This window comes from Trachurus japonicus, chromosome 23 (assembly GCF_045865225.1).
Source record: "Trachurus japonicus isolate A0001 chromosome 23, Traja_1.0".
Lineage (NCBI taxonomy): Eukaryota > Metazoa > Chordata > Actinopteri > Carangiformes > Carangidae > Trachurus > Trachurus japonicus.
The window spans coordinates 10,908,864-10,921,249 of NC_140929.1; the positions used below are offsets into that span (position 1 = coordinate 10,908,864).

Here is a 12,386-nt window from a genome sequence, read left to right on the forward strand (position 1 = left end):
AAAACTTTGTTTATTTGCATGCAAAACATGGATTTTTTGCAGTAAAATGCTTTGTGTTTTGAAGTACTGCAGTTGTTTTTAGGTGCAGACTCAATGCACCCTGGGAGACAAAACCCAGGGCAAACAAAGCTTCCAAATCATTGCTGCTAATAAATCTTAATTGCTGTGAGCTCACACTGATAATCAAAGGCGACTCACATGAATCACAAAAAGCTAAATGAATCTCAATTAAAAATATGGCTGCAAGCCACAATTTACAGGTTCTAACCTTGTTGTGCTTAACAGAGGAAGAAGAAAAAAAATACTTCAGTGCTGTTTATTAATATTTTCCTCCGAAAAGGATTGGCAGAATTAAATACTTTGACTGGAGGTGATGAGGAAAAGAGAAAACGTGTAATGTCATGAAAGGTCCCATTATGATGCTAAGCCCTTTTTACCCTGTTTCATCTACAATTGATCCAGGTTGTGTGGCTTGTTTGACTTATTATTATTGACTTAAGTATTGAGGTGCATGTTCCGTGCCACTGAGTGTAATCAGGCTTTTTTCTGAGACAACTTGAGTTAGTTAGTTGAGTTTTCTTAGCAAAGTTTTGTGTGTTATTTGCAGTTATGCTGCCAAGTTTTGTGTTTTGTGTTTCACCACATTGCAGTTCTAGTGATGGGATAAGACGGCAGATATTGATGAATAGGTCACACACCCCACATTTATCAATTGGTTTAAGGCGTACGTTTTTGGTACTTGTGGTTCCCTGTGTGCAGGGAACCTGGATAGACCTTAGCAGTCCCAAAACAAATATCTACCAAGGTGTATGATGATTGGAAAAATTAAGCCCTGCCCCCTAGGAGCATTTCTGTATCATCACTTCAGGGTCAAAACCTTAAAGGGACAATGAGGAGTTTTGGAAAAGCAAAGCGTTTTCACACTACATTTATGAGCCTCCGCGCGTACCGTGAAATTCTTTGACCGGCGCAAGACGGACTCATGTTTTCATTCATCAAGAATTAAAGTCAGAGGTTGGAAGACGATCACATACCATCGTAGTTCCGACCATAAACGGCGATTCGGCAGCGTTATTCTCATGACTCGCCACGAAACCGAAAGTAAAGAAACACTGGTCAGCTCGCCCAGCATTTCCGCCACCACTAATAATAATAATAAAATAACGATAGAGACAAAACAATATATTTATCGAAAATGGGCCCATTAACAAGCATGGGTAGCGTAGATTCATCCACGTGAGACTTTTTTATAACCAAATAGAAACTCCTCGTTGTCCCTTTAAATAAATCATGACAAAGCTTTTGACTGTCTTATAATTTTCTCAGAGCTCTTTATAAGCACCCATTCTTTAATTCAGCAATTGTATTGAGCATGAATCTAACATTAGCATCTCATCACCTTTGCTTATCAAATCTTCTACAATTAACAATTTGCGTTGGGATTCATACACGCCAATAGTCATGCCTCTAGCATGAGCAGGATTCCTCTGCGTGACCCTGCTGATTTCTAAGATAAATGGGTTTCGACAGCTAATGGCTCCCCACCAGCCACTGACATTTACTCTGGGCTGCATGGCAGAGGAGAGGATGACTGGTGAAGGTAACTCAGACAACCATGAAGACTGACCTGAGGTGCAAACATGGGTGAAAAAAAAAAAAAAATAGTGATGAGGGAAAGCCCTGGAGTCAGCTCCACATAAACGACAGATAAAAATCTCTCAATTTGGAATTGATTGAACATAAACTGCGGGCGAAGATGTAACATTTTTATTTTGTGGTTAGTGGCTTTCACATTAAGTAGTTCACCCTGAGATTCATAAAACCTCAGACCTTATTGTACAATATAACAGGCTATGAAGCGCTTTCAAATCAAAGTTGATGATGACTCCCTATTATCAGCACCAAAAGCACTTAAAGAGGGGGAGCTCCTCTATGCATAAAACAGGGAGATATTCCACTGCACAATAAAGATCCTTTTTATTTTTTATGTCTTTACATGTCTCTTGGCATGTTTGCGCTGCTGTAATTATCGTCATTCTACAGGCATTTATGGCTGTAAAGATAAAATGGCTGTGAAACCTTTCAGTTTGAAGGGTATGTAATTACTTCTGCTCTAACCAGCTCCTGAGTGAAGACTTTATTTACAGCCTTACGGATCACCAGTGAGCTGTGTGGTATTAAAAAAAGCCACTGAATGTCAAATTGACCCCGTGTATTTGGCTTTTCACTCCAACCCTCAACTCCACGCTGCCACGGAGAGGACTGGGAAAGGTCGTTTGGCGCCTCTGGACTGGCAACTGCAAAGCCCCATGGGTACTGTAGTTCAGCTTGCGCTCTTGCTTGCACGAAATGTTCCCCCCTCCCCCCTTCCCCCTTCCCCCTTCCCCCTTCCCCCTTCCCTCCCTCCCTCTCTCTCTCCCTCCCAGAGGACTGGCAAAGGGTGGGGAGGTGACGACTCCGGGTCAAATGAGTGTTAAATTTATCCGCCTGCATGTTACTGTGTTAATTAAGGTCTCTCACTGCTGGATGTCTGTGCACACACACACACACACACCCAGTATATGTATTCCACTCATCTACTTTTAGTAATGGCTGCTTTCTCATTTTTCTTGAGAGGCCCTGAAGGAGTCACAGTGTTTGCCAGAGCCTGTGAAACTAATGACAACCTGTTCCTTTTATGGTTCACTGATAATATTTAAGCCTCTGAGCCTGATGCATTTCCAATGTGGAGAACCTGTTCTGATTACGATTTGATTAATTTCCCCATACCACCATGTTTTATTTTTGAGTCATTTGATCTACTATTTAGTTTGGCCGGGTTACGTCACATGCCCACAGCATTTCACCCAGCAGCACTCATTCTCTCACGCGCTCTTCACCCACTCCTGCTTGACGCCTCTAGTGCTAAATATACAGTTATTACGCTAGTCCTGGGGATTCCTATCTCATCCTGCCTTGATAAGGACACACTGCACTGACTCTCACTGCTCTGACTTACCTGCTGTTTGGGACATGGCCCTATCACTAAGCACTTACCTCTACTGCATTGTGTCCGCTTCTGTCATCTACCTCCGGGTTTCCTGAAGACATTAAGAACAAAGGAAAAGGGGACAAAAAGTGGCAGCAAAACATCTGTGTTAAACAGTCATTTCCTCCTTTTTATAAATAAAATATATATTTAATCAGTTGGGGGACACTAACTTTTAGCTCTTTAGCCTCAATCTTTTTGTACAATCTAAACTATCATAGCCATCCTATATATATTTAAAGGGATAGATCCACATGGCCTATTGCCATAATCCCTATAGTCATAGGAGTAGGTTCATTACCTTTAATTATCGGTGCATGTTGTTTTGACATCCAAGGGGCAGAGATGCGAGCTGCTCAGCGAAGACAATGGAGGTGAACAGTACAGGTCCCCTGTCCCTCATCAAACTCATCCAATACACAATCCAACAACTCCAAAATGCTCTTGTGGAGAAGTTGCAACCTGCACTTTTGCCACGCTATGAAATAATCATGTATAATTATGGAACATTATGACACGTAAAGCAAATACTCTGAACACCTTGCGCTTCTGAAATCACTCAAAACAAACAACTCTGTCTCGTAATGTTACATTATTATTTCATAGCTTGGCAAATGTGCAAGTCACAACTTCTCCATGAGAGTGTTTCAGAGTTGTTGGACTGTGTATTCATGAGTTTTGAGGGACAGGGGACCTGTACCGTTCACCTCTGATCGCAATACAACATGCACCGATAATTAAAGGTAATGAACCTACCTCTATGACTATAGGGATCATGGCAATAGTCAAATTTGCCAAAATGCTGAACTATCCCTTTAAGATTTTCTTTTTCACATGGTTCAAGTCAGCCAAAGATCATTTCCAGCTAACTCACAGAGTTAGCTTTGTCTGCTGAGCTAATGACAGCTGAACAGCAAACAGTAAATTCACAATTCACAATTATAGCACAGGGGATGGTTGCACAAAACACCTTCTGCCCTTTTTCCTTATCTTAGTCTTAAACTTCAGGAATCACTTAAAGTCAGCTGCATTGTTATACAAAAGATTTCTTGTCAAAACACCAGTTGGATGAGGTAACAGCACATATTACCATGGAAACCATTGTGAGTTATTTCTTACCATTTTTCCTTTAAGAGATTCTGTGCAACATCCATTAGTAACTCTCTCAGCTAGAGGAGAAGTTAAGGCTTAAGTGCCATGTTTATGTAAAATAAAAATAAGGCACTTTGCGCAAGTGGATTCAGATCCTCAGCGATCCAATTTTCTTTTCTTTTTTAATGTTGGAGAGAAATGCGGTAGAGGTAGCTCCCTTTTTAAAAAATATAACATGCCGTCTCCTTCCTATTGATCGATTCATAGAACCAGCAGCGAGGCAAACTTTGTTTTCAACAGCGGGCACATTAATGCAGCCGGGGACAAGGTCTCTGCAGAGGGTTTTAAAATTAAAAAGCAACAGTGCACACACATACACGCACGCACGCACACACACAGACACACACACCTGATGGGGAGGCCTGTTTGCCACGCAGCTCTAGCTGTGTGCCATTGTTCTTTACTGAGTGCGTCTTGGCTCCCTGCTGCTTTTCCAGTTCCCCTGCAGAGAAGAGAAGACAGAGATGATGCATCATAATCACCGTGACAGAGAGCAAGACGTAGACAGATAGATGGAGACGCTACGAGACAAAATTAACCAGCATAATTCTTTCCTTCAAAAGCATGCGCGCACACACACACACACACGCGCACACATACATAGCTATGTACATACACAAGCACTTGGCATCTTCCCCTCCCACTCTCTTCTCTAAGCTGAAAACATGACTTTCCATCTCCCTAATTAAACTCCACACTTGATGGTAATTGCATGTCATTTCCAGTCCTGATGACTAAATGTTGTTTCAGTCATCGTGATTAGAAATGACAAAATTAGAATACGCAGCCGTCTAATTTTGACATTGAACCTCAGACCTGCCAGGTAAGACACAAACTAAACTAAAATGTTAATCTCCTGGATAAAACCTCACATAAAACTATATATAAATGTAATAGTAGTAGGTCTGTGTTTTCCAAATAATTTTCCAATTTATTATTTCTTTTTACTTACTTTACTTATGTGGTAAATTAAAAAGAAAGACTGTGGTAACTGGTATTGGTTTCCAACCGATCACTAGTACAACCTTGACGACAGAGATTTTCAGTTAGCTGACAAACTGTGATATGGTGAATAAATTTTTTTGATAATTTAGTTTAAATATGGGAATTGATCAAAATGACTAAGGTTCTGCAGAACACACTGTTAACGTCTAAAGCTTCATCACAAATACATAGACGACCACTGAGAAGGAAGCAGAAAGCTGAGAGGTTTTTCTGCTGAATGAGTTTGGGGCTGAATTAAAACGATCAATTCCATTATGGTGTTTCCTCGATATGAACAGCCAGAGGAAAGAAAAAAAAACACACACACACAGAAACTGTAATTTCTCTTTCCAGCCTCTTAAGAGGGGAAGCCCAAACGTAAGTGAGATTGCCACCGGCAGGTTTACTACAATAACAAACAATAAAAGAGCCATCCATCTTTCCTCTCCAAATTCAGTTCCTATATTACATGTTGAGAAAGAGCATGACCTGCTTTTGTTTAGCGTTGGTCTGTCTGTTAACTTATATATTATGTCCCATCATGCAGTTTTATTTATACATGTGCACCAGGCTGTGTGTGTTTTTTGTGCACAGTTGCACTCTCTGATTGCTCCACTTGAGATAGAGACAGAGAGAGAGAGAAATAACTTCCTTCTGTCAACTCCTGCCTGTCTCCATATGTTGTTGGCTGCCCTCCCCGGGCTGCTGGCTCGCTCTCTCTCTGTCAAGGGTAGTGCAGTTGCGTCAAATCCCAGCAGGGTTGCTCTCTTTGATGCCCACTGGCAGGAGCCAGAGCCTCTGGATGCTCAGGTTTTTCCATGTGTGTCTAAGTATGCGCATGTCGTATTGTCTGGAGAATTTCATATGCACACACCAAAAAAAAAAAAAAAATCCAACTCTGATTGCCCGGCCCGAAAACTGGCCTCTTTTCACCTCCAATCCCCTACCCTCCTGCAGTGTGTTTGAGCTGCAGTGCACCACAGAGAAATGCAAAAGCCGCTCTGCACTGACACGAAAGGGGGGATGCTGCCTAAAAGTTAGCAAATGATACAAAACAAGGGGCGACTCCTGACTCGTGTACCATCTGAGAGACCTATTGATTCCCACACAGAGTATCCAGGAGTCCTGTGTAGCCTCGCACTTTCTGAGATATGAGATTATCGATTTGGTCCAAAATGCAATAGGATGTTGTCCCTTCTTTTGTCACAGGGTGCACTGACACAGGAGGAGTGCATGTAAACATCTCACTTGGCAACACATCTACAAGACTCAAATAGAAACCAAAGAGGCTTGACATAATTGAGTTAATAACATCAAACCCTAAAAATTACAAAAACATGAAGATTTATTAGCTGATTTTTTTTTTTTACTTGTATTTGGGTCACATATACTCAGAGCTGAGAGCCCATAATTGTAGCATTTGCTCACTCACTGCCCTCTTGATTATGAAAATTGCTTTGTTTACGAACACAGCAGCACAAGGAAAGTACTAGATAGACAGAGTTCTTCATCGTCTCACCTCATGGGAATAAAAAACACAGTACACTGCTGAAACTTACATTCAATACGTATCTGCTCCATCTCCGACACCTCTGCGATCGATTCCTTCAGGTCTTCTACAAACTTGAGCAGCTCCTCGGCACTTTGGGCGCAGAAGTTAAGTACCTGCTTCTTGTCTGAGCCGAAAGGCGAGAGGATGGTGATGCCGTGAGGGTAGTCTGCAGGGAGGACACAGAGGACGTTGTGTCGAAATGCTATTTCAAAATATGCTGGGAAAAAAGTTAAGACGTGGCCACTTACATTCATTTTCAAACAGGTGGAACTGCATGCCAAGCAGGCCCATGGCTTTGCAGAACGTGTAGGCTGCAGAACTCTTCTTCTTTGGACAAAGCTTCAAGATCTGCAGGCAATGGGGAAAACAATTAGACAACTTTGACTGACAGCCGAGCCCGTTCGTTTATTCTGGTTGTCGCTCTTGACACTTTTCTGAAATCTTTTTTATTTTGATTGTCACTGAGATTTACACATCACAGCAGAAACCTCAAAGGGGAACCTCACATTGAAAAAGCAAATGGAGTCAACACTGATGCATGCCACAATCTTCAAAGTGTTTTTTTTTTGGTTTGTGCATCGGCGCTCTAATTTGTAAAACACCTTGGCAGGGTTTTATACCAGGATGGATTAGAGATGTTCTGGCGCCTATTTTTCACAGGATGACCTTCCAGATAGAAAAAGATGAGGCGAGTGTGTTTTGCGGCGCCACTGTGGGGCATAAATTACCAGGCGAGTCGTATTAGACCAGTACATCACACCGGCGCTTTAAACACCTCTCGAGCTGCGAGAACAGCGGCCAGATTCAAAGGAAAGTCCCCGTCACTTTAATTCCATAGTAAAAAAAAAAAAAAAAAAAATTCAAAGACAATTTCTGCCCCACTTTCAAAGCTGTCAAGAGGAAACGTCTCGCTGGAGTGTATCGCACCGCTGACTTTAAGTGCCAAATGAACAGAATTCCACTGTGATGTTGGAAGATAACTTCTATTGCCTCCTACTTCAAAATCAGCCTTTTAACCTCCTTTTCCTGCAGCTACCAATTACTTTTACACTTCCACAGAAAAGGGAAGGAGTCGGGGGGGTGGCGGGGGGGGTGTTGCCTTTTCCTTCACTGTGTTTCGTTGGCGTGAGATCAACATTTGACATAATTATGAGAGCAGTTAAATACTTTGGATAGATGACCCCTATGTGGCTCTTAATGAGCCCATTCATTATCCCCGGCATTAAACCTTTGATAATTCCCCAAAACTACACGACTTTGGGCCAAGTGAGCAACTTATCTGTGCTGCGGCCCAAGTGAAAACACACTTTATCACTGTCCCTTAAAGTTGCTCTGTAGGGGACAGATCTTTGCTTATGAGCGCACTGCAACACTGCGTTTGCTACTATCTATTATTAAAAGAAATGGCCGGATGGGTCTGAGTTATGAAACAACATAAAAGAGGAGAGGGAGCCTTGAGAAATGGCTCACAAGTCGAAGTAGGTGATGGCGCATTGCAGCTGTCACAACAAAATAAGCAGCTTTAAAGACGAGCGAACATGTGCAGAGTTTTAAGAGAGACTGTAAAACACACAGAAGGACACATTATGAATTATCACCGGATCTCCCAGGACGACTCTCAACTTAATGAAGGTGTGAAGCACTTTTTCTTTTCTTTTTTTTCTGTCAACTCACCACAATGAGATCATTGAAGAGGAAGACTTCTCTCTGGTGTGCTGCCTGTTTCTGGGCCTTGTTGACGTCTGTCACCTCAAAAAGTCGACTACAGCAAACCAGTCTTCTGTGAGGGACAGACAGGACCTGCAGAGACACAAACACACACACGTCCAGGTAAGAGGAGACCTCAAATCAGTCAGATTAAATGACTCAGGGGTTTTAAAAAAAAAAAAAAAAAAAGCGTCATCATCAAGACCAGATGAGGACATGAAGTGACTTCCCTCCCCCCCGCCGGAGAAACAGGGGGAGAAACTTTGAATACCAATGACTTTAAGCTGAGTATTAAAGTACGCATTACTCACTTGGGTTAAAGGTTGACAGGTGCTTATTAGACCCAGTAGGCTGAGACAAATTAGTGACGTAAAATCTGATCCAAGTCTTAAAGCAGATCTTAAAGTGATAACTATAAAGGCTACACGAGGAGAACACTGACATGAATAGATTCTCTCTGACTCTGTTTTCTAAGCACATAAAATGTACACTGACTGTCGACCACTTTTGACAAGGTAATTGAACTTTTTCTTGAGGGAAAACTATTCAAATCAAAATATATGTTTTACACCAAGTCTGGACAATAACAGCTATAATAAAGATGTGCTAGACCAAGCATAACAATGAGAGTAAATGGGGAATGGAGGAGAGCTTTTCATCTCTGGTTTTTTTACAAGCCACAGTCAAACTGCTACAAACTGTTCCTCTTCGGTATTGAACCAGTATTGGTATTGAGTGTTTGCATATGTTCTTTTACAGTACCTAAATAACACATTTATTTTAATTTCTATGGGCTCCTCTTGGAAGTTAACAAAATGCTGCAGTTGTGTCCCTGGAGGCCTGGCTTCCTCCTTTCGGACTTAAGTGCTTTTCCAAGTTTAAGCAGATTACACTGCAGAAACTGTCTCATGCCTTCAGAGAGTGATCTAATCATGTTCTCACCCCCCCTACACCCCCACCCTCTCCCCTCTTCACACTCATGTTTCTCTCTGCCGTGGCTTTTTACCGTGTTCAATCACTGCAGAAATCCAAGCAGTTGGTAGTTGTGGATTTTGATCCCGTCTTTGTGATAAAATACAAATATACACAGCCTTGTTTTTGTTTTTTTATTCCCTCTGCTCCCTGTGGTCGATTTGCAATGCAGTGAATACACACACACACACACAAACACACACCGAGTCTCTGCCTCTCTCTCGCCGCTCATCACTGCAGGGTACACTCCCGTTCAGCCTGCCACAGCCAGCCTGCTTTCTCATTACACTAATGTCAGAGGCATGTAAAGGCATCATTAGCCTGAAATGCCTTCTGCTCAGTCCCCTCAACAGTCGTTTCCTCACAGGATTGTTAAGGGACAATTTAAAAGGGGAGTTTGCCAATATATTCATTAACAAATGAATTGCAGGACAAAAGAAAAACTGATAATACAAAGCCAATCCATATCAAATATTTAAGGAGGCGACATTTGGATATAAAGCTTCTTCATTACATTCAAGAAGGATTGTTATTTGGCTTTCCTCAAGTCATCAAATATTTACACCAACCAAAGCCCCATTATAGAGAAATCCATTATAGAAAGAATCGTTCTCATGTGGGCAACTTCCTCTAAGCAAAAGAGATAACAAGTTTATAATCCACAATACAGGGGCTTTGACACCTGCTCCAGCTGTGATAGATAAAGTTCCTTCCTTAGAAATACTAAGTCTTTCTTTTTATGGCAGACAGCTCCCATGGGCAGCAATAGTCACTTCCTGTCACAACAATCCATCATTGTTTTGGCTATGACAACGCTCCCTCTGTCGTCCTATGGCGACTCATCCATCACTGAGAGACACTTAAAGGCACAGGGCAGAGGAAAAAAAAAAGAAGAAGAAGGAGACACGAACAACCTTTTTTAGTGAAAGAGTTTCAATGTCATTCAGGGAGTTAATTAAGATTATATTCATGGAGGGCTTAAAAAGCAGATTTATAATGAAACTCAACCAAAAGTCCAGTCACATAGTGGATGGACAGGGAGCGGCTTGTGACAAGGTCAGCTGCAGCTGGGACACTGTGTCAACGTTAGTATGTTGTTGCGGTAACATCTGCTAATTACCACCATTTATACAAGGTGCAGCAGGGGCTGATGGGAAAGTCATTAGGACTGCAGGTACTCAAAACTCACTGGATTATATCAAGATGCTATTATCTCAACATTAAAAATCTCAAGGAACCTGCAGATAATAAGCTCAAGTATCACTCAGTAGCCTCTTCTAAATCTCTTCTTGACACTTAGTTTCACCATTTGGCCTTTTTTTTCTCTTTGTTGTAACTTTAATTTTGTTCTATTATGTCTGTAATCTTAACTGTCTTATTGTTTGTATTGTTATTTTTAATTGTAAAGCACTTTGTAACTTGGCTTTGACAGATGCTTTAAAAATAAACCTATTATCCCAAATAGCTGCCACAGATTTGAAATAATCTCAATCCTGTGAACATAAGTAAACCATTCAAAGCATATTCAAAAGAACAACAAAATGGTGCAATAATTGGATCTAAATTACTGTCAGAATGTAAACTTATGTATGTGGTACAGCTGAATTAAAGGCAAGGCCTCAACATAGTTATTACTGTAGGATTCATCATCTGGGGACCATGACTGTCTGTACTGAATTGTATGGTCATTCATTGAAGTCATAGAGAGACATCTTGATGTGTAAACTGTACACTCAGTTTTAATAAATCTACTGTATGTGGGTGTAATATGTTTAACAGTGTTGAATATTGAAGAGTCTATAGGAAGAAAAACGTGCAACTTGAATCTATAGTTTATACGTATATAAAGGATTGGAGGGCCTTGGTGTGTTGATAAGAGTCAATTCAACCTGAATTCCCTGAACTGTTTCTAATAGGGATGCTCCGATCGATCGGCCGCCGATCGTTATCGACCGATATTGACCCTAAACGGGATGATCGGTGGGCTCTCAAAGTGCCGATCAGAAAAGCCGATCGCATATTAATTTTTAATTTTTTTTTTTTCTTTTAATTTTTTTTATTATTATTATTTTTTAGACGTTATCATTTCGCTCTGTGCATGTGGAGGCCCCACTCCGAACTGAAAAGACCGGGTTCAGCCGGTGGGAGTGGGGGAGAAAGCAAGAGGGACAAGCCACAATGCAGAGTGTAAACAATGTCACCAGGTTCAGCACCATGGACAACTGCATGTGGGGGGGGGGGCTGAGACACGAATTGACTGCCTATTACCTCAAATAAACAAGCTCGCCGTATTTCCTCAAATAAAAGCCGGGACACCGGTATTCAATTAATAGCCGGGGCTTTGTATAAACGAGCGAAGGCAGGGCGGGTCAAAAAAAAAAAAAAACTCCGTCGCCTGGAACACTGACGATAGCTTATATGATCAGAAACTCTTTCAACTTGTGTGTGGACTGTCTGTAGACTGACGGGAGTGAAGCTGACCTCGCCTCTGCTTCAGAGAGGGACAGCCTCGCACTGTCGGACAGCAAGTCTCTGGGAAACGGACCGCAGCACACGCTGTGAATATGCTGTTGACTTGAATGCGAGTGACGCGCTACAGCGCAACAGAGAGAGCCAGGTCCGACAACAACACAGTCTCACCCCTTTGCGTCAAACGGTTGATGCTTGGTCAAGGCCCCTTACGTCAATATACTGACGTGGAGGGGGTACCCTCGAGGTCGTTTCTCGACGAATAGGGCCACTCATAGACTTGAATGCAAATCCCTCATCGTCGGATTTTGACGAAGGGGGGCGGGACCGTTTCTCCCTCACTCCCAGTGCGTCAACAGCCTGACGAACGGTCACTGTCCCTCCTCGTCACATGCCTGACTCATTAGGTGCCCGTTTTTCGTCAGGTTTTGACGCGCTCGGCTTTCAGTTGATTCCAATGCAGTTCCCTTCGCGGCGATATGTGACGCTCAGAGCAAGTGATCCAGCCGAGCCGGCTGCGGC

The 12,386-nt window shown here is 42.1% G+C and overlaps 1 protein-coding gene across 2 annotated transcripts in view; it reads right to left on the bottom strand.

The window, feature by feature from the left end:
* iqsec3a (IQ motif and Sec7 domain ArfGEF 3a) overlaps positions 1-12,386 on the bottom strand; it is a 143,243-nt gene that overhangs the window by 5,823 nt on the left and 125,034 nt on the right. For both annotated transcript variants that reach the window (XM_085769589.1, XM_085769588.1), the window contains exons 9-13: positions 8,391-8,516; positions 6,965-7,064; positions 6,724-6,882; positions 4,530-4,622; positions 3,037-3,080 (exon numbers count right to left, since the gene is read on the bottom strand). In XM_085769589.1, coding sequence (XP_085625715.1) covers positions 3,037-3,080; positions 4,530-4,622; positions 6,724-6,882; positions 6,965-7,064; positions 8,391-8,516 — 522 coding nt within the window. The remainder of the gene's footprint in view (positions 1-3,036; positions 3,081-4,529; positions 4,623-6,723; positions 6,883-6,964; positions 7,065-8,390; positions 8,517-12,386) is intronic.